The sequence below is a fragment of the Podarcis raffonei genome, chromosome 11 (genome assembly GCF_027172205.1).
Source record: "Podarcis raffonei isolate rPodRaf1 chromosome 11, rPodRaf1.pri, whole genome shotgun sequence".
Taxonomy (NCBI): Eukaryota; Metazoa; Chordata; class Lepidosauria; order Squamata; family Lacertidae; genus Podarcis; species Podarcis raffonei.
The window spans coordinates 12,608,083-12,630,538 of record NC_070612.1 but is presented as its reverse complement, the minus strand read 5'-3'; the positions used below and the strand labels follow the sequence as shown (position 1 = coordinate 12,630,538).

The window sequence follows — 22,456 nt, the reverse complement described above, 5'->3', positions numbered from 1 at the left end:
TTAGCATTACAGACTCCTAATGGAGATCTTAATTAGGCAGCAATGTTACGGCAATATTTGCGGGGATAAGGTCTGTCATTGTATACCATTCATTAAGCTCAGAACTTGTCAGTCAGTATTAAAGGGTTTCAGATCATCAGTGCCTTACCTTGCTATTACAAAGTTAAATATCCACCAATAAATCTTACCATAATGTGTCAGGCCAGGCACCCTATCATTATGTACGTTATGTTTTACATTATTGTCAAACAGCCTGCTTATTATTAACTATCCCTAATTGCCACTGAGCAGAACACATCGGAAGACCTTTGCTCTGGAGGGCCTATGTTCTTTTTAATGCATTCAATATTTTCTTCCATGAAAAACCAAGGACTCACTTTGTTCCTTTCTCATCAACTCTCCCTTGCACTGAATTAATTACTGGACCCTTTTGCCAGCTGGAATAAAAAAAACAACCAACAAAAATAGTGGCTGGAATTTTCTCCCAATTATGGGAGCTCTGTGCAAAACCACTTCCCTATTCTACAGTGTCTAGCTGCACTGGGCTGTATCCGATGAACTTCTACTCAGGGTAGAACCAAGGAAATGAATGAACCTGCATTAGTTTTGATGGGTCTGCTCTGTGTAGGAATACTAGTGGATAGAACCCGGAGCCTGTTCATTTCTCACCTGGATTTGGCAATGATACAGCTGCCCCAGTAAGGTAAGCAAAATGGGCATGTACTCTTATGCTAGTTACGGAGCATATACGTAGGCAAGGAGAGCCTATCTCAATGAGTCAGAGCATCCTGCTTTCCACAGTGGGCAGCTAAAGGCTGATGAGAGATGCATAGGTAGAGCACACAGTGTTAACAGCCCTCTTTCACTGTTCTTTCCCAGCAATAGTTATTTAGAAGCATGGTGCTGTGATCAAATGCATATTTAATTACATATTTCAATCTGTATTTGATATGGATTTTTATTCAGCTTGTTATGGGGGGGGGTCAGATTAATGCAGGAACGGAGCACAAATAAGGACAGGGGAATATGCACATTTTGGACACTCCCAGTTTCTTATTTTCCCAATATTAAATTCACTTCTGTGCATTTCCATATCAGTTTGCTTAAAAAAGAGAGAGACGTTCTTATGATAATTCTTCACAATTTTCACACAGATTTCTCCCACTACACACACACATTTTTATATGCAACACTTCCTTACATTTTTGCAAAGCTATTTCCCCATAATATAATGAATTGCAATGTTATTTTCACTAATACCTGCATTCATATGCATACTTTACCCTGGTCTATTAATTGATGTGCACATTACTTGGCCAGGGAAGCGCATTGCAAAATCCAGGTATGCAGGACTTTCAAAAGATGGCAATGTTTCGATTCACTTATAGCTGCAGAATGTGCAAATCAGCTAAGTTTGCTTTTAAATGTTGACTGGATTGAATGCCTTTCCCATCCTTAGATGCAACAGACTTATCAATAAACACATACTGAGACTGACATGAGCTAGAAATAGACCGGTCCTTCCTTAGAAAATATTCCCCCAAACTTGACAGCACTGCCATTTTTGTGGCGTTTCCACTGACAGCAAATTCCATGCCATTTATGGGTGGGGAGGCTACTTGCATATGGAATTTATCTCAATTAGATTCCCACCCGAATTTTGTGGTCCTGTATTTCCAACATGATTCCTGGAGTGGATCTTGAAGAGGGATAGTCCATTTTCTTGCTGACTCTAGGGACTATTAGAAACTCAGGTTAGAAAAAGAGATCAGGGCAGAAACGTTTGTAGCCTGGAATAGAGACTTGAACCTCCAGTGTGTTTAGGGAGAGTGATGGTTCTGTTCCACTCATCCCTAACCCCCAAACCCCCATTATTTTGTGGTGGGCTCTGTTTAAAAGCTCACAACTCTATGTATTTGGTGTGAAAAGGAAAAGAAGACATAGAAGATGAGAGGACCTTACCAGTAATTTTCCCGTTGGCTTCTAATGGAGGTTGCCAGCTGACAATGACAGCCCGGGGCTTCCCTTCTCGAGTAATGACTGTCAAATCCTTGGGAGCAGAGGTTGGAGCTTAGGAGAAGGCAAAAAACAACAACAGACAAATGTGTAAGGTGACATATTGGAAAAGAAAGCTAAACAACATTGGGCACAGTGCGCAACAAAGGTACTGATAAGAAGGCCAGAACTGTCATTTAGGCAGAGTGAAGTATAGTAGCAGCCAATTCATTCGGACATATCACAGAATTGTAGAGTTGGAAGGGACCCTGAGGGTCATCTAGGCCAACCTCCTGCAATGCCAACTTTTATGCCATACACTTCTTAAATGTGAGGGGCTTCTGAAGGTAGGCAAGGAATTTTGCTTGCCTGTGTTGGGGCAGCAAAGTTGGCATTGCACTCAAGGCCAGATGAGCTATTTGGACACTTGAAAAAAGCATCCCACAGGGGCCTCTTCCCCCTCCCTCCCACAAAAAAATACAACAACAATAAATTAAATAGATAATGATTAGTTGCCCTTTCATGACATCCAAGATCAGCTGCTGGGTGACTGTCTTCTTGGCTGCCTGACCAAGGACGATACACTTGGCAGGATAAAGGCAGAAAACACACTTCTTTGATCCCTGCTCTTCTCTTTCCTCTATCTTTCTCCTTGTCTTTTCCACATACCCCTTTCTCTCCCCAAGAGTTTTGGAAATCTAGCCCAGGGGGCTAGGCAAAAGAGAGGGGGAATGGAGCTATTTCTTAACAACAATACAGGGATGAACTGTACCTTAAAGGAAAATTTAGGAGCTTGACAATGGAGAGTTGCTGATTGGCAGCACCTAATTAAGCCTGCTGAAACTAATAACACGTGGTTGAAAATCTTATTTAAAAAGGGAAATTAACAGAGCTTCTGAAAACATTCACCCATTTCCCCATACTGATGTCAGGATGTAATCAAAGGTTGGCTCTGTATACCCTACACATGAAGGGGGTTGCATGAGAAGAAGAAGAAGAAGAAGAAGAAGAAGAAGAAGAAGAAGAAGAAGAAGAAGAAGAAGAAGAAGTAGTGGTGGAGGAGTTTGGACTTGATATCCCACCTTTCACTCCCCTTAAGGAGTCTCAAAGCGGCTAACAATCTCCTTTCCCTTCCTCCCCCACAACAAACACTCTGTGAGGTGAGTGGAGCTGAGAGGCTTCAGAGAAGTGTGACTAGCCCAAGGTCACCCAGCAGCTGCATGTGGAGGAGCGGGGAAGTGAACCCGGTTCACCAGATTACGAGTCCACCGCTCTTAACCACTACACCACACTAGCTCTCATGACTGTGACTGTAAGCACACTTCCCAACCACTGCCCCCAGGCTGACATCAACATGTTGTGCAGAACATCTGAAAAGGGGGCATCTCCAGGAATGTATGATTGGGGACCCTAGTTGTGCAAGGTCCCTAACGGTGGAGGAAGTCTAAATTTAAAGAGCAGTTACAGCTCTAGACTTCCCTTTTAGAGATTGCCCTGAGTTTGCAGGCTCCAAGAGAGGATCCAGAGGCTGAGGGCAGAACTGCCAGCTGTGGTTCATCCATCCCCTCCATTTGTTGGGCGTATTAATGGGAAATGAGTGTGTAAAAGAGCCATTGTGAGGCACTGGTATTTGTTATATGACCTCTGATTGGTGGAGATCCAGGACTCATGAATGAACCAGGAATGAGGGAGGGGATATGGTCATGCTGACATTGAAAGTGTAATAGCTAGGGGGTAAACAATGGCAACAAGAAGGGCTTGAACATAAAGTGAAAATATACACGCAAAGCACTGTTTGAGAATATTCTGCGCTTATCTACTGTGAAATCAATATTCCCAGCTTCAAAACAGAAACCCCAAAGCAATACATTAAACTGTTGTATATGCAGCACCAATCTAAATAAATGTGATTTATTTAGGTTTGGATGTTGCCCAATATGATTAATATTTATAATATTTATAACCTACCCTTCGCCATAGCTATCTTGGAACAATAAAATTCAGTTTAAAACACAACAATTCCTGTACAATAGATAAAGACAGCAGCTGAAAAAATAAATGCAATCAGCAGTCATTAAACTATCGTCAGACTGCAGAGTGGTTATCTAAAATGACAGCTAAGAACCTGAAAGTGCCTGAATATATATGCAAATAATTCAAAACACCGAGGAAGTTATATAAGAACAACTCCAGACTTCGTATTCTTCATGGTTGCCTTTTTTCACTGATTTTTGCATGTAGTTAGAACAGAGAGGGGTAATATGGTTTCAAAACAAAACTTTGCCTTCTTACATCCATGCTTGGATGCAGTCGGACTACTTGAGCACTTGATAAATTAGTAGAGAACACGGACTTCTCTCTTTCTAATAATAAAAGAGGATTTCTACACATGTTTTCATCTGATCTCGGGCTCTTTTGAAAAATGAATTGCGACGATGCCTCATCATTAGCAGGAAAGGTCTTTGAAGTTCACTGCATTTATGCAGCGTAGTATTGTAAATACTCCATTTATTAAAGTGCAGCAACCCTGGATTGGAGCCAAAAAGCAGCTGCTAGGTGATGTGCCTTTTTTGCCGTGCTTCCCCCTAGAATGTGCCGTGCTTTTCACAACAACACAGTAAAATGTGGCCAAAGGAAAATGCAATCTGTGTTAGCAGCGGAAGTAGATGGTTGTAGTGGAAGCCAATAATAATAATAATAATAATTATTATTATTATTATTATTATTATTATTATTATTATTATTATTTATATCCCGCCCTCCCCAGCCAAAGCCGGGCTCAGGGCGGCTAACAACAATAAAATAATACAATATTCTAAAATCATTTCATTATAAAATTAATTCAAATCAAATTGATGGCAACAATTGGGCTAGAGTTCTGTGAAGATTGCCAAAGGAGGGAGTCAGGCTGTGCCCTGGCCAAAGACCTGGTGGAACAGCTCTGTCTTGCAGGCCCTGAGGAAAGTTGTCAAGTCCCACAGGGCCCTTGTCTCTTGTGACAGAGCGTTCCACCAGATCGGAGCCACAGCCAAAAAAGCCCTGGCTGTAGTTGAGGCCAACCTAACCTCTCTGTGGCCTGGGACCTTCAAGATGTTTTTGTTTGAAGACCGTAAGTTCCTCTGTGGGACATACCAATATTTGAAAACACCGGGGGAAGAAAGCTAACGGAGACATACCTGCCTCGTAAGTAGTAGCGTGAGCTGTCATACTCCATGTGCTCGACCTTCGACCTTTCGTGACCATGACTGAGAACTCATACATGGTATTTGGCTTCAGTCCCGATACCGTGTGACTCAAGGCTGTTGTGTCTGCAGACTATAAAGGAGGGAGGGACAGAAAATATAGGTATAAAGGACAATCATGCCACATTCCTGATGGAAAACCAACTTTGAGAATGATCTTCTGAGGCTAGTTCCTTCTTCCAGGACACTTATTTGGCTCCCTTTCTTCAAATTGTTCCTCAAAACCTTCCATTCTCACAAACGTATTGATTAATCCCCTCCCTCTCATTCGTTACTCCTCAAATACAATTATTTGTAACTGTATTTGCTAATATCCATATCTTTTTACTCTGGGTCTGCCTTCTCTTCAACTGTATCCCATCCCTTGATTGTTTCCCATCCATCAAGCTTTGACATTGCATTGCGTGCTCCCTGGGGACCATAAATGCTAAGAAATTCAGGAAAAATGGAAGGACAATTAAAAAGCCCCTCACCCAACTTCCTAGCCTGAAAATGGACTTGTAAACATGGGGGAGGAGACATATCAGTTCAGCTCTACACTGGTGCACCCCAGGGACCAACTTTTTCCCCACCACAGGTTGTGAAAAAGCAGTGCCCTAGCCTATTCAAACTGGGCTGAGACATTGCAAGCCCTTTATGGGACAAACAAGTTTTTAAAACTGTTACTGGACTACTTTGGTTTGAATTACTTTTTTGATATTATATTAAACCCTACCTGGGACCTATAACATTCACTTTATTGAAGAAGTTGTTCCTTTAAAAAAAACACACACACATAATAATGCTTATTTACCTGTCCTTTGCAACAAGGACATTCTGAGCCGCATTCCTACATATTTAATCAGGTGATCGAAAACACCTCTGCTGCCTCTTGGGTAAATATGTACTGATGCTCTTATAAAAAGTTCTGATGTTAATACCTTGTGCTTGTTTGTGCTTTGGCTTGGTTAAGTGTGTGCTTTTGATCACGCGTTTTATGGAGGCCAATGCATTATTCATCTTGTTGATGGAAGTGTGCTAAGAACAGGCAAACAGAAGGGTCCTAATAGGTATATTGGGACTTTGGTAATACAATATTTCTCCTCATCTATCTCTTGTTTAAGGTTGCATTAAGGACCCACTTGAGAATGGCAAGTTTTTATCTTGAAGTATGAAAATGAGCAGCAGAACCAGAGGGAGCCAGCAGTGAGGATCATGGACTATTCTGCAGCTTTAGAGTATTAAAGAACAACTCTGGAAGGAATGTAGCCCTTTGGAAGAGTATCTGCTTTGCATGCAGAAGTTCTCAGGTTTAATCCCCAGAATCTCCTGGTAGGTTCAGCTATGTCTTCTGCATGAAACTCTGGAAATCTGATGCCAATCAATGTAGAAAATACTGAGTTAGACCAATGACCTGCCTTGGTAGAAGGCGGTTTCCTATGTTCCCACATACACAGCTTTGTCCCCACATTTTCCAGGGCTCTTGAGGATTCAGTGACCCTCTTCACAAGTGGACAGGGGTCAAATGTGCCAACTCCTAGGGGTGGAAGTGTCTTTGGCCCCCTCAGTATTGAGGGGCAGGAGGAGGCCAAGCATGGAGTCAAGCACAGAGCGGTTCAGTGGCTGGCTCCTCCTGACCACAAGAGAGAAAGCCATGCTGAGGTGGGCTCCATGCTTGTCCTCCTTCTGACGATGCAATGTTGTGCACAATGCATGCTGGGCACATGACATCATGGGTGCATGGCGCACAATGAACACATGTTGTGTGCTGCCCCCCCCTAATCTTGGCCGCAAGACAGAGCCTCTGGTGGGGTGCGTTGTGTAGACAGTTTTGTTTATGAAAGTGGAAATGGAAGATGAAATTATCTCAGAGTGCTTAGCTATAAAGATTCTGGTCCCTATGGGTGTGAAGATAAGTTTGAAAATTAGTGGACAATGCCTCTTGAGGCTCCCATTCTCAAGCAATCCTTCACAACAGCAGTGGAGAATCTCTACACATTATTGGGTTACAGATTCTATCATTCCTGCTGCTTGGAGCTAATGGAACCTGGAGTTCAAGAATGTCTGGACCACCATAGGTTCTCCATTCCTGCCCAGCAGTATGAAACCATGTTTTCTGGAACTGTGGGATATGTGGAGCCTGGCTCATGACAGGCCCATCTTTTGAGCAAATGTTGGAATTCAGAAAGAGAAGCCCGTTTATGACTAAAGTGAAACTTCACCTTGTATTTTGCACTTGTAGAGTAGCTGGTTCTCCATCGGACTGTGTAAAACCGAACCTCTGTTGTCTTTTGATTCTTGGGGACAGAGTTGTCTGCCCAGCTGACCCTCACGGCATCGTGGGTTAACGCGACAGCTTGGACACCTACTGGTGGGAGCATGGGGGTGGAGATATCTGGGACTGAGGTAGGGAAATCATCAAGCAAAGGATAAAAATCAACTTCTAATGGGTCAATGGGATCTGGGTCACAAAAGCCACCAGAAAAAAATGAGCATACCACAAATTAAAATAAAGAACAGCATCGTCAAAGAAACAAATAAATAAACAGCCACCAGTGAGATACACATCACAATGGGTTAAATGTATGGCAATAAAGATGATGGGAGGAGAATATAGGAACAGGAGAAAAACAAACAAACAGCCATTAATTGAAAAATACACGAGCAACAAGTGAACTCACATTAATTTGTCAAGAGCAAACCAACATTAAAGGCATAATCATATGCATTATCATTACACTATATTGCTTTCTTTTCTCCCAGTGAAGTTGCAATACTTGGTGTGTTTTCAGAATGATCCACAAGCCTTTTCAAGGAAACACATAATCGATGCGAATTCCCTACAATGTCCTAAAGCAGAAGTTATCTGAAAGCCTTGTTTTGTAAATGCAGCGCATGTTAGAGTTACCTGTATTACTGCCTCTCTCTTTCAGAATTGCTCGATAATTTGTTCTCTGAACATTGCACCATCTGTTTAACATTTTGTTTTCAGGGAAGTCAGAACGGTATGGGCTTATGTGTGGGGGTATAGTCCTGAACCAAAACTATTTGTCTTGCTTTTCCTCATTATTGTGAGCATTGAAATGCGCTTCTCTTTATGACTACTTTCAGGGCTCATTGAAAATATCTGCTGTGTTGTGATGCTGTTCTCCTCTGTGATGTTTTTCTTACTCCTTGTCCTCACCCACCAGCCTTGCTCTCACTTACTGCATTCAAGTAATTCTGCAGTGATTCTGTAATGATTCCAGCGATTTTGCTTACAGCATCATGAGACTACATTTGATGAGATAGGATAAATGATATTTGTAAACAGAACAATGTGACCTCCCTCACGCAGAAAATTAAATGGTAAATAAGGTCCATTGGTCAGTGAGGACAAGTTAAAAATAAGAAAATGGTGCTGAGAAGCAACAGCAGCTGGGACAGCAGGATGAAACCAGGATCAAACATTCATACTAAGTTATATCCAAAGCTGTGCAAGTCATGTTTTGCTTGGGACTTCACCTTCCTCTTCTCTCCCCACGCCCTCCAAATCTCCTCCAGAGGGTCCCACAACCTTTCTGAAAGTGCAGTAGAGAGCTGTAGTGGAGAGGAGGAGAATATTCCAAGGCAGGAGTGGAAATCTGTTCTGGAATGGCAGTTGGGTTGGATACAACCCAATCCAAATTTTCAGAAAAGGTAAGTAAAGCTGTGAGTATTTTGGGGGAAATGTATTTGCCTCTGTTGGATGTGTAAATTATGGGGAGCGTTAGGGAATATGCAGCTAATTGCGATGGTGATCCATTTTTGTTAGCTTGATGCTGTTAAAAATGATTCATGGCTACAGATAGATAATTGATTTGTTCAGAATCGTGTCTGTCTACTACTTGAGGACTAAACAGCACTGCTTCTTCTGGGCATCAGCTGATTCTTTTGCCTTCACAATGCGCTACGTGGCATGACAATCTTTAGGCCATGGAAGCAGACATTTTGAAGGCACAAACTGACACATTCCAACAACCTCCAGAGTACATTCTGGGGTTTTGTCAACACACTTCAGAATATATAAAAAGCATAGCATTTCAAACACGTTTTGAATTTGGCAGATCTGGATTACAGTTTTGAAGCTCCCTCGAGTTCTCTGCTTTTTGATGCATGTTTTTTGAAATGGTGGAGATTACACCACACATTGAGTCAGCATCCATCTTTGGCTTCTGTTGTCTCCCTGACACTTTTCCTTTTTCTCATGCCAGATGAGAAGATCAAAAGTCCCCAGTTCTGCTTTTTTAAATGAACCTCGATTTAGAAACCACAATTTCCTGTGATGGCTTAACTCTGGAGATTGTGGTTTGTTTATCAAACGATGCTTTCAGAACACTACATTTTGATCCTGGCTAGATTTCGCTAACCACAGTTACCTGCATTTGGATGTCATAGAGCACTGTGGTTAGTTTACAACCAGAGGTAAGAAAGAAGGGGAGAGGGAAGTATACAAGCCTTACAGCTTGGTTTCCTATTACATCAAATCCCATTACACCTGAACTAGGCTAATGAATTTTATGTTAGCAAACTCATTATACTATTCTGGGTGAAGTGGATAAGGAGTCATACTTGTAGAAGTCAAATCAAAGTATCAATATCTGTGAAATTTCCTAGTTGAGTATTAGATCATTTCCTCTGTGTCTGTCTATCTAGCTGTATGTCTTTTTTTAAAGCACATCTTATAAGAGCAATTAGTTCTGCACATTTTCCAAACAATTATCAAGCAGCACAGCAGTGTTTTGAATAAAAATAAAAACACCCAAGAGAAAAATGCTATCGGAAATTTATGCAGAACCATAAATTTGGGCAGAGTGGGTATATTACTGTGGGGGTCCCCCCCCCCACTTTTCATCCTTGAGGACTACCTTATGAAACTTCAGTACAGAACAGAACATGCCAAATTTTCATTTGTGCATGAAATTCAAGTAGACTATGCAACGTGATTTATGCCTCTGTTGGAGAATAATGGAGAATATTACCCATTTGTTCTTAGAGCTTTCAAGTTCCACTTGTAAACCAAACATCCATTCTCCCACCCTCAAAAATGAAGTAATAGAAAAATTTATAGATGTAATATTGCAAGTTTCCATGGCTCTAGCCAAAAGGTAATGTGTGTTGTACATTAAATATATGAAACACTTTACATCTTCCTTTTACATTTTATCTGCCTTGGGAGATCTAGCAATTTGAAGGCCTCTTGCATATGACACAGTGAAAATAATAATAATCCAGTCTAGCAATATTAATGGCTGGAGTCCATTGGGATAATTTGGATTTTGAGCTATTTCATTGCTAAGCAGCAAAACCAGAGGCATCTCAGTAATCTAATCCATTGGCATAGGAGCCAACTGCTAGGGGCCAAGGTCCCTTCACCCTCCATAAAATATTTGAGGGGGCCAGGGTCCCCCAAAGTGGATGAGCATTGCCATTCAAATGTTGTGTGGTTATGTAGGGCGGGGCTTACATGGATCACCAATATTTTATTCAAGTTGGCACCTCTGTCCACTGTTGTTTGAAAAAAGAGGACCCTAAAAACTTGAACCATTTCCTTCCCCAGAATATTGTCACTTGTTGATGTTGGCACATTGACAGCTGACATTTAGTAATTGCATGCTCTCAGTGAAAGAAAATGGAGCATGTTTTCTTGTTTTGTTTGTTGCTTTGACCACATACATTTTCACACCAGAGCCAGTGCTTGGGGCTTGCATGATTCGTCATTGGCCAAGGGCTCGATGTTCACCAGGGAACCAGCTGAGCTTCTTGTTTCCTGGGAAAATGGAGGTAGTGAAAGTCTCTCTGGTATGGCCTGTGTCTTCCCTGGGTTCTCACTGTGTTGTGGTACAATTATGTTCCTCCAGAGTCATCCGTATCATATTGAGGATTTGCAGGGAATGGGTTTGCAGGAGACTCTGCAATCCTTAAGGGAGCTTTCTCCATTTTTACAACCTGTCACTTTCAAGGAAATACACTAGTGATCTCTTGCCAAAGGGCCCCTGAATCCTTAAGTGAGTCCTCTTTTTCATCCACACATGGCTGTCTATTTCTTAATTTATGCTTGGGATCCGCCAGTCTGGAAAACACATCTTTTGACCTTGAAGCCGTTTCTTTTGTTGTCAGATGTGCAAAAGTAGGCTATGGTCACTCTGTGACAATTTACACTGACCATCAACCCTCTTTAGTAGGTTAAACCAAGAGAGGTAATTGTTCAAGATCACCTAATGAGCTTTTGCTTTTGAATGGAGATTTGATTTCCAGATTTGATCTAACCACACTGTCTCTCAGTGGGCCACAGTTACAGGGAAAATTGGCCCATTGGAAAATTGGGGAGTGTAAGACATTATTTATACTGAGAGCTTCTATTTTTTGCTGCTACTCTCAGTGTTGCAAAAATGAGTCCTGATGTTGATGCTGAATCCTGCTGACGCAGCTTAAAATATGTATGTATATAAAAGTCTAACCTACAAAGGTTCATAAGGATTTTTACAAGCTACTAAAAGAGGCTGGGAAAGTAACTTCAAGGATGTGATGTACAACACTCTGCCCCATGTCCAGATTTATTGAACTAAGAAGATGCTCATCTCAGTGGCCTTTTGGGGAAGAAGACATTGCCTCTATAAGGCTATTTCATTTCTTCTTTGTGTTCCTCACAAAGTAGACACCACCTGAGGTCCACATTCCTGAAGGGACATCCTTTCAAGTGCCACGTACCCAATGCTAGGTGGGGCTAGAGACTAAAATAGATGGGGATGGAGGCAATGGTGGCTTAGAGCAATGGGTGTGATTCTTACCTTTGTACAGAAGACTACATTCCAGAGGTTTCTATACACTTAAACCTCCATCCTTCAGGCAAACAAGAGGCATTATTTGAGAACTGGGTGTGGCCTCAAGAGAGACCTTGAGGCCTGGGGGCTGAATTCAACTCCCTGCCCTGCAGTTCCCTACTTTCTGGTAGGGATTATATTCCACATTTTTAACAACAACAGCAATAACAATAACAATTCACTGGTTAGGCACACAACTGTTGATAGAACCATGCACTTCAAAAAAACCTTTAAAAGAAAAAGTTAACCTTAGATCATTTTGAGAAACATATATTCAGAAAAGTTTCAAAACCTGCATGCACAGAAGAGGGAGAGGCGACCTTTGCAACCACCGGAGTGGAGAAGTTGCATTTACAAGGGAAAACCACCACATACTGAAGTTATTAGAGTATGGATAACTTTATTATTAGGGGAGGGGGTTTTTTAAGGGTGAAGATTGGAAAACATAATAGATTTTCTCTCTTTATGATTTCCAATACTTTTTTTTTTTTTTAATGGGAATACTTCACAAAACTCATGGGTGCAAGGAATGGTTTGCCACTTGGAGCTAACATGCTATAATTTGGTCCAGCTATTCCTCATGAACAACCTTAGTGTTCTGTTATTCAGTCTGTTCTTTCTTGCTTTGCTCTCAGTGACTTGACTTTTCTCTGCTTTAGGAAAGTTCTGAACAAGATAGGTTTTGCACGAGGAAAGACAACAATTGTCTACCAAATTATACACGTTGCTCCAGTGGGGGAAAATATGATATAATTCTTAGGATTTTTAAGGCATGTTGGAATGTTCAAAGCACTTCTCATACATTGTCTTAGTAATGCTTACAACAGGTCATGGTTATCAGCATCTTTCAGGTGATGGAGGGGTGAGGCTAAGAAAGAGTTGTTCGCTTAAGACTACTTACAGTATTAAGAGTTCGTGTCAGAGCTGAGTATCACTGGGGGCTCCCGGTACACCTAGCCACTGCACTGCGTTAGCTCACTGGAGCTGTTGTCGAATACACACTTTCTTGAGAGTAAATTCCATTGAGTTTTATGGGGCTTATATCTCAGCAGACATCACTGAGCTCTCAAATCCCCTTGAATGATAGCTTCTATTGCACACTGATTCTGTGGCTTAGAACCCAATACTGCAACTCTAGTGTCATTCAGTAGCAGCCTGGAAATGTGCGTGGAAGGAAGATGATGCTTCAGAAAGGATGTGGATGCTTCTGACTGCTATTCACAGCTGAGCAAAACTGGCAGTGTCTTAAATTAGTACTAATATATCATCTCAAAGTACAACCTCTCTGCCCGACGCTTGTCTGGGTCTCTGACTTTTGCTGGCTGTGGCAGATTATTTTCAACCTAGCAAAACTTATAAATGATAGGGGGAATGACAAAAAGCCATTTCTGGAGGGGCAACAGTGTTAGAATTCTTCTAATGTGGCCTTTACATATTCAAATTATGCCCAGATCTGGCATTTTGAAAAGTAAAACTGCTCAACTAGAGAACATTGTCACAAGGCTGCCTGGAGTTTATAGCCAGCAGCACAAATGTAATCATTTCTGAGAGGTATAATCATTTCATTTTGCTCTGTCACTGGTCCTTCAATTTAAATCTAGACAAAGGAACAGTTGACATCGCACAGAGTCAATTTGATCAGAGTCGGTTGCCACTGCCATCCCAAAATATCCATGCAAGGTCAGGTTTTTATGCCCTGAAAGAAGAATGATTGATTCACATTTGCTTCAGTGGAACGGAACCCCATGCTACCACCATAACATCTATAAAGAGGAACCACATTGGATGAAATTACCATCCATATGTAAAGGTAATGGTAACAGATGAAGCTGGCCAAAAACTTAACACCCCTTTTCTCTAATCTTAAATTTTTCATGATATATTATTAGAATAGAATAGTATTACAGAATTTGTTAATATACAATATCCTGAATCCTAATGTTTTACTCCATAAAATGGAAGTAACGTCTATTCACAGAAAGTGAATTGCATTTATGGAGGGGGGTCCTTCTAGACATGTGAGGAAGAGGTCCTTCAATAGGGGCAAAAAAATTAAGGAGCCTCTCAGCATTGTAACTGTTCTTCAGGGCTCATATAATCCCTGAGTTCAAAGTACGGGAACCATGACTTTGCAAGTTTTCCCTTCAATTGTTACTTGATAATCTGGAAGCAGGGGACATGGGTAGCACTGTGGTCTAAACCACAGAGCCTAGGACTTGCCAATCAGAAGGTTGGCAGTTCGAATCCCTGCGACGGGGTGAGCTCCTGTTGCTCGGTCCCTGCTCCTGCCAACCTAGCAGTTTGAAAGCACATCAAAGTGCAAGTAGATAAATAGGTACCACTCCGGTGGGAAGGTAAACGGCATTTCCACTCTATAGAGCTTCTCCCCTGTAGGCTTCAGACTCAAGTTAGGATATAGGTCCTAACTTGGTGGGGCTAGGTTGGTGCAAGAGAAAGAAGAGGCTTGTGTGTCTTTCTAATTCAGCCATTTTTATAAGTTGTTTTGGGTCCCTTTTGTGAGGAAAGCAACTAATATATATAGTAAATAATAAATACAACTATTTCCACAGGTGTTAACAGCTTCACTGATTTATTCAGCTCACATTCTACACCATTATAAGTACTTGTCCTTATCAAAGAGCAGTGGGCAACTGGGCACTGCATGGATTCTCTAATTTAGTGATAAAAAACAGAGGTCTGAAAATCAAATCCATCGTCCCCCGAGCTGTGCTTTGCCCCCACAGTGCCTTTGTGTCAGCCACAGGTGAAGACACAGCTCTTTCATCTGACTTTTAGAGGTAGAGGGGAGGGGTGTGATGGGTCAAGCCAGTTCTTACATAAGACACTGTTGCTGTATTTGCTATGCAGGTATTTTATGAGGCTTGGTTGTAATGACTGTATTTGTGTTTTGTTGAATTTAATTTCGCTTGCACACTGCTATGAGTCTCCTGTGGTGAAGGGTGGCACAAAAATACCTTAATAAACAGTTGCACACATGGTTTCCCCACTTGTGACCTCAGAGGCAAAAGAGAATCATGTGGGGGGAGATGGTTATGGCGATGGGATATATTTGCAATCCATTTGGAGCAAAGAAGGCAGACACACCATGCAGCTCCTCTGTTCATCTTGGAAACTTGCAAGGGTTATAGTTACTTAGAGGCTGTAGGACTATGAAAGATGATGGTCTGGGTGAAACACGGGATTTCAGGCTGTGGTGACTCTTTCCTCCATCTCCACTTCCATCCCCAGACATAATCTAAGACATGGGTGTGTGGAGTCTTGTAAAAGGATTATAAGAGTTCACTAGACTTGAAGAATGGAAGGCAGGCTGTGTAGACCATCTCCAATGCATATTGATACACAGCTCACACAATGCACAGTGATTCGGGGTTCCCCCATCAGTTCTACATGATAGATGTAGGGAATCATTGGTTGTGCATCCAAAGAACAGGAGAAGAACATCCTTCCCCCTTTCAGGTACCTATTCTATTCTGGCATTTATGGCTTATTGCTCAAGAACCAAACTGAAGGTGTGAATGAACATGCATTCAGTACTGTGAATGATCCAGCACAAGGCTCTGCCCCATGCCATTCTCCCATGCAACATCCTTGGAACAAGTCATTCGCTTCTTCCTCTGTTTCGCATGCAATGCAAGAATGGCCTTAATCAAAAATGGGGAACCTGTGGTCCTCCAGACAGCAGGGGACTCCAACTTCCATCAGCCCCAGTCAGCATGGCCAATGGCCAGGGATGATGTGAGCTTCAGCCCAACAATATCTGGAGGACCACAGGTTACCTCCTCCCTTCAGCATTCTTGTTTTTTTTCTGATGAAAAGGAACCCTCTGAAGCTTAAAAGCTGTTTTCATGTGTGGATAAGTCATCACAGATATGTAACACAGCTGCATTTATATTGCACGATGCCATCTCAGATGCAGCGCTATGGGGTCAGCGCAGTCATGCACCTCAAAGCAATGCTCATGCATTTCTGAGCCAGTCCTGACACACTCTCTCAACTTTTAAAGATCACCACATCCAACCTAGTGCATTACACTCATCGGTGCAGGTAATCCAATTAAAAACACATCTACTCACCTTACATACACATCCCCTGCTTCCTAAGCACATGTGTTGCTACGAGAGAGTTCACGATAGAAATGGGCAAACATATCAGCCAAGCATTCCAACTCACCTGTCAGAGATCTGGTAGTGGCGCTCTCATAAAGCGGGACTCCCTCCCCAGCATTGTTAAAGGCTTTCAAAGATATGACGTAGTGGGAACTTGGTTCTGTAGGAGAAGCACAGACACAACACAGCTGGAATTAACAGTCTGAAAGCAGATTTTGGCAACCATCTAATGTACAGCTGAAGAATCAAAGGGACTTGCAGGATGCAGACAGGACCCTTGGCAAGAGCTCTCATGAAATAATAATAAAAATAATTAATAATAATTTTTTATTTATACCCTGCCCATCTGGCTGGGTTTCCCCAGCCACTCTGGGTGGCTTGCAGCAGAATATTAAAATACAGTAGTCTATTAAACATTAAAAGTTTTCCTAAACAGGGTTGCCTTCAGATGTCTTCTAAAGGTTAGGTAGTTGTTTTTCTCTTTGACATCTGATGGGAGGGCGTTCCACAGGGTGGATGCCACCACCGAGAAGGCCCTCTGCCTAGTTCCCTGTAACTTGGCTTCTCATAGCGAGGGAACCGCCAGAAGGCCCTTGGCACTAGACCTCAGTGAAAGACCAAAAGATGAAAAATTAACTGCTTTAGACCAGGCCTAGTGCTCTTTAGTTCAAACATGTATTAGGCACATATAAAGTGCTCTAAAAATCTTATACTTTTTAAAAAAAATATAATAGTTTTTGACTACATGTCAGAGACTGGGCAGAGGAGGAATGGTGGAGACCGCCTCCCCAGCCTGACCCTTCCAGAGAAGAGGAAGACAGCTCAGAATTACAACAGGGGTTTGAGAGAGATCACAGATCAGAGGGGGATGAGGGGGAAAGTTGGGAAATAATGGGAGAGGAGGAGGAGGAAGCACCAGGGGAGAGACAGCTATGGACAAAGTGTGTTTGGAAAGCATTCCAGACCCTCTCCTAGAACCTGGCACGCCTTGAAGGTAGGAGAGCAAAGAGCTCAAAGGCAGAGGGCACTTGTCAGCACCCACAGGGATGACGAATGAAGAAGTGGGAGAGGCGGGGTGAGGTGGTGATTCACTCGGGACAACGCTAATATCCAGGAGGCTGTGTCCCAAAGCCTCTCTCTGTAAATACTGAATAAAAAATGGATGGTAAGAAACATTCTTTGTATTTGCTAAACAAGTACAAGTTGCTAAACAAGACCAAGAGTGGGTCTAACGGTCAAGAAGATGGTTTCTGCATGTGCTGTAGAGGGAAGTGAGAGGCACATGGGGCTCATCGACTTAGGAAGGGAGTCCATCTAGGAGAAGGATAACTCTGATCCTAAACCTCCAGTGCCTTGTGTGAAATCTTCGGGAGAAGAAACGGCTAAGGAGTAAAGCCTACACAAATCCAGACTAGAGTCCCTAAAATGGTTAGATTTTGCCTCGTGTGCCTCCTTCCAGCAACTCCTGCAGTCAAGCTGGCGCCAAATGTATTACTCTGCTTTCCTTTGGACCACATCAGCAAGGTTGAGAGGGGGGTCTTGTTATCTGGGCAGCCCAGGACTTCCACACACACTGCCCAGGCTTGCACCCCAGGGAGGTCACTTCAGTGTTGTTAACACAGCAGTTTGACTTCACGCCCAGAGGCACACTCCACTGTCTCTCAAGACAGATGGATGCCAACAACACAGCTTGCACCCAAACAAATTTAGTCATGTGACCTGGTATCTGCATAACAATTCTGGAGTTTCCCTCCCAGTCCTAGGGCTGAAAGGGAGAAAAGGAAGTTCAAGTCTGGTGGCAACTCCTGGAAGGCTGCTACACATGGTGCCCTGGGTTCAGCTTGGTGTAATATAAACTGACTGGGTTTGTTTAGAACCTGGCTACATGTTACACTCACCATGAGAGAATTTCTCAGACATGAGCTAGGAATTTCCAGTTGAGAATTCTGAAGCCATCATTGGAGATGGAAACAGAAGGTTGCTTTTCCCCATCAGTGATCTATCCTTACATTCTTATATCTCTGTTAACAGCTGATCATCCTTGCTCCCTTTCTTCCAAATGCCAGTAAAGAAGAAATAAGGAAAGCGGAATGAAGGGGAGAAGTGGCTAGGAACTTGATAATTCCTTCCAGCACTGGTGCTGCTTATCTCTTGGGGAAAGCCATCAGAATTCTCAACAGTAAGAGCTCGGCTTACACATGTTGCTACCGTATTTTTCGCACCATAGGACGCACTTTTTCCCCTCCAAAAATGAAGGGGAAATGTGTGTGCGTCCTATGGTGCGAATGCAGGCTTTCGCTGAAGCCTGGAGAGCGAGAGGCATCGGTGCGCACCGACCCCTCTCGCTCTCCAGGCTTCAGGAAGCTATCCGCAAGCCTTGCAAGCCCGGCGGGAGTTCCCGCGGGCTCACAAGGCTTGCGGGCAGCAGCCTGCAGCCCCGGCGAGTGTCTGCAAGCCTTGCGCGCCCGGCGGGAGGTCCCGACGGGCGCGCGAGGCTTGGGGCGGCAGCCTGTCACCCGAAGCACGGGGAGCCCTCCAGAGGGCTCTCCGTGCTTCGGGCGAGTGTCTGCAAGCCTTGCGCGCCCGGCGGGAGGTCCCGACGGGCGCACGAGGCTTGGGGCGGCAGCCTGTCACCCGAAGCACGGGGAGCCCTCCAGAGGGCTCTCCGTGCTTCGGGCGAGTGTCTGCAAGCCTTGCGCGCCCGGCGGGAGGTCCCGACGGGCGCGCGAGGCTTGGGGCGGCAGCTTGTCACCCGAAGCACGGGGAGCCCTCCGGAGGGCTCTCCGTGCTTCGGGCGAGTGTCTGCAAGCCTTGCGCGCCCGGCGGGAGGTCCCGACGGGCGCGCGAGGCTTGGGGCGGCAGCCTGTCACCCGAAGCACGGGGAGCCCTCCAGAGGGCTCCCCGTGCTTTGGGCGAGTGTTCGCAAGGCTTGGGGCAGCAGCCGCGGCTGGGGGGGGGAATAATTTTTTTTTATTCATTCCCCCCCCCAAAATGAGGTGCGTCCTATGGGCCGGTGCGCCCTATAGAACGAAAAATACGGTACTTTTAACATGAGTGTAGCTACAACCTTGACAAACCAAGTACAAGAGAGTCTTCTTTATTTCAATTCACATCACAGACATGCTATGTTACGGGAGCAATATAACTTTACATTATTGTTAATTGCTACCTGCCTGGTTACTGAGTGATCAAGTCTCTTGACCCGTTAATTCTTACTTCAAGAGAGGAGCTATATCAACTTTTTACTTTCCTTCTTACTAATACTGAGATCTTCTCAAGTGCTCAGCTGCCTAAATAATGTGGATTCCCTTGACTTAACTCTCGGGCGCCGCATATTTCACTGGAGCATGACAGAAGAAATGATTATAATTTACAAAGTATTGTACTAATGAAAATCACTATCATCATCAAATGAGAACTATCCACATCCAGCAAAGAATATTTTGTGGTGCTCAACTGCAGGGAAAGGTTGTGGCTCTGTTTAGTATGCAGAAGGGCCTGGGTTCAATCCTGGCATCTCCAAGAAGGCTAGGGAGTGTTCCCTGCCTAAAACCTTGGAGAGCTATGACTAGTTAGCATAAACAGTACTACACAAGATGGACCAATGGTCTGATTCAGTCTGAAGCAGATTCCTGCATACCTATTTAATTAACTCACTGGACAGTTGGTGTCCGTCCCCCCCGTTGTTATTTATTTTTGTATTTGGCTTTAGAAGTTTAATAACATTGATGGAGATCTTTAATACAAATAACTTGGGCACAATCCTGATAAAAGATAGACTTTTTTAATGGCTGTGATGCTGTGCACATTTACCTGGGAATCCCATTCAACTCACTGGATTTGCTGTACATCCCGTAATTTCAACGAGGAGGTTAAGCAAGGAGCTTCACAATGGGGGACATATTTAGTCAAATTGCTTAATTTTGGTTTGGATAAGGCTATAGTATTGCTGGCCAAAAACTCAGAAAAAATACCAAGGAAAACAAAGCAAGACATACCGTATCCATTTTAAGCAAATAGTGGGTGTCAATGATGCAACATTCACCCACTCATTTTTGTAGCACAGATCAGAAGGGGAAAGTATATATAAATACTGGGGCATCGGGGAAGCAAAAAAATAGCTGAAGATCATGTATCCAACCCTATAAAGCAAAAATACCCAGGGATTGCTGCCAAATATTTGTAGATGAATCATTTTTAGCATTGGCCCTGATCCAGTTTTTATGAGCATACAGAGGAGGAAGCCTGCTAGCGACAGGCAGCTAACAGTAAGGGAACAGGGATAATAAATAAATTCAAATTGTTCACCTTCCTCACACCTTCTCTTGCTGCTTCCCCTTGGCTCCTGGTAATGTGCTTCTCAGAACTACTACTTTTAATATGGTGTTATTTGGAGATCATCTATGACTATGATACATCTAAATTTCTTAAATTCTTGAGCGGGACATGTCTGTAATACCCATTGAGCTAGCTGGCTCCTCAGCTTGCTTAATACTGTATTGTGAGGCAAAGCAAACTATTTAATTAACTTAAATACAAGCAAATCTCTCTCTAGCTTCCCAGCTTCCCAGCTGGCACCCAGCAAAGCAATGTCCCAGACCAGCTTAGCTTCAGCAACATGGCAGCCTCATGAGCCTTCAGGACGCGGGGGGGGGGGAATCACTGTTGGGCAGCGGATGTCAACTCTCCATTGTCAACTCTCCATTGGCCACATTTGAGAAGTGGGTGGAGCTGTTTGCCTATCAATCACCTGCCATCATAACATGGTAACAAGTCTCTGGGCAAATCAGGGCAGCTTACAACTGGCACCAACAGTTAAGGAGCACCCAATGCAAACTGTAGTTGCAAAAGAAAATTGGGAGCACGCTCTAAGGCTCCCAATTTTTCCTATAAAGCCATGGCTTTATCTGTCCCATACCTGATGTCACATGGAGTTCTTGCAGCCTGGACACTGAGGTCCAGCTCCGAGGGCCTTCTGGCGGTTCCCTCACTGCGAGAAGTGAGGTTACAGGGAGAGGGCCTTCTTGGTAGTGGTGTCTGCCCTGTGGAACGCCCTCCCATCAGATGTCAAGGAAATAAACAACTATCTGGCTTTTAGAAGAAATCTGAAGGCAGCCCTGTTTAGGGAAGTTTTTAATGACTGATGTTTTATTGTATTTTTAATATTCTGTTGGGAGCTGCTCAGAGTGGCTGAGGAAACCCAGCCAGATGGGTGGGGTATAAATAATTTCAGAGGTTCCTCAACTGTACTTCAGACCCTGAGGCCAGGCTGTTCTGTGTCTATGACTGCACTGGGAAAACCCAGCATTACCTTCTTGCCTCCCTTTGCCAAGATATAATTCATGGTAGTTGCATGATTAGTGATACATATGACCTCCCCCCGCCCCACCTGATGGGCAGAGAATGATGGGGGTTCTCAGCAATGAAAGGTTAAGTTTTCAAGGCACAGTGTATCCACCTTTGCAGCATTTGAGTTTTCCCCTAGTGTACAATATAGGAGTCACTGATGGCAGGCAACCACTGGATCAAGGATCCAACACGCTTGACATCATGCCTAGTCCATGATGCTTAGAGTCAGGCATTTGCTGCAGTACTTAGCTAGACTGGATCTGGAGAGCTCATGAGCTTGCGAGACTGACACCCTTGATTCCGAATTCCATATTTCATTCCAATTTATAATCCCAGACATGCTCAGGATGATTAATCCTATTATTCAAATGCCAAATGAATCAATATTACTTATTTTACAATACTGCTTAATGATTCCCTGCCCCCATATTTTGTAATTACTTTTATGTTCTACACGGATACATTTGGTTAATGTTACTAATGAGATGGATGGCGTGCTCCTTGCCAAAAAAAAAGTGGGGGGGGGGAGAAGTGAAACTTTTTTTTTTAAGGCTTCATGAATTACCAGAGCAGTTATCCATTCACAACACTTGAGGGCGAACAGATCATTTTCGCAGCATTATTCATTCCATTGGCATTCACTGCAGCCTTATTGGCCAAGCAGAAATGATTTGGTATTCATAGAGATGGATGCAGAGATATATTCATAGAATTTCCACTATTAACTTTCCGACTAAGGATGTGATTTGCACAGAATGAATTTGCACAGGGTTGCCTCCCACAAATGAACATGCGGAGAGCTGGGTGGGTGAGGTTAGCTGTTTTGAATCCTCAACAGCCACAAACACAGACCTGCTGTCTCTGTAGCAACATGGCTGCGCTCAAAAACTCTTCCCGTCCCTCTGTAAGAGGAATTTCAACA

General features: G+C 43.3%; 1 protein-coding gene across 4 annotated transcripts in view; it reads right to left on the bottom strand.

Annotated features, from left to right (window-relative positions):
* The window catches only part of DCC (DCC netrin 1 receptor), a 921,347-nt gene that overhangs the window by 92,256 nt on the left and 806,635 nt on the right, over window positions 1-22,456 (bottom strand). For 2 of the 4 annotated variants that reach the window (XM_053408811.1, XM_053408815.1), the window contains 4 exons: window positions 16,250-16,345; window positions 7,439-7,677; window positions 5,172-5,310; window positions 1,963-2,070 (listed from right to left, as the gene is read on the bottom strand). In XM_053408811.1, the coding sequence (XP_053264786.1) occupies window positions 1,963-2,070; window positions 5,172-5,310; window positions 7,439-7,677; window positions 16,250-16,345 (582 nt within the window). The remainder of the gene's footprint in view (window positions 1-1,962; window positions 2,071-5,171; window positions 5,311-7,438; window positions 7,678-16,249; window positions 16,346-22,456) is intronic. The other 2 variants (XM_053408813.1, XM_053408814.1) reach the window with 2 other exon arrangements.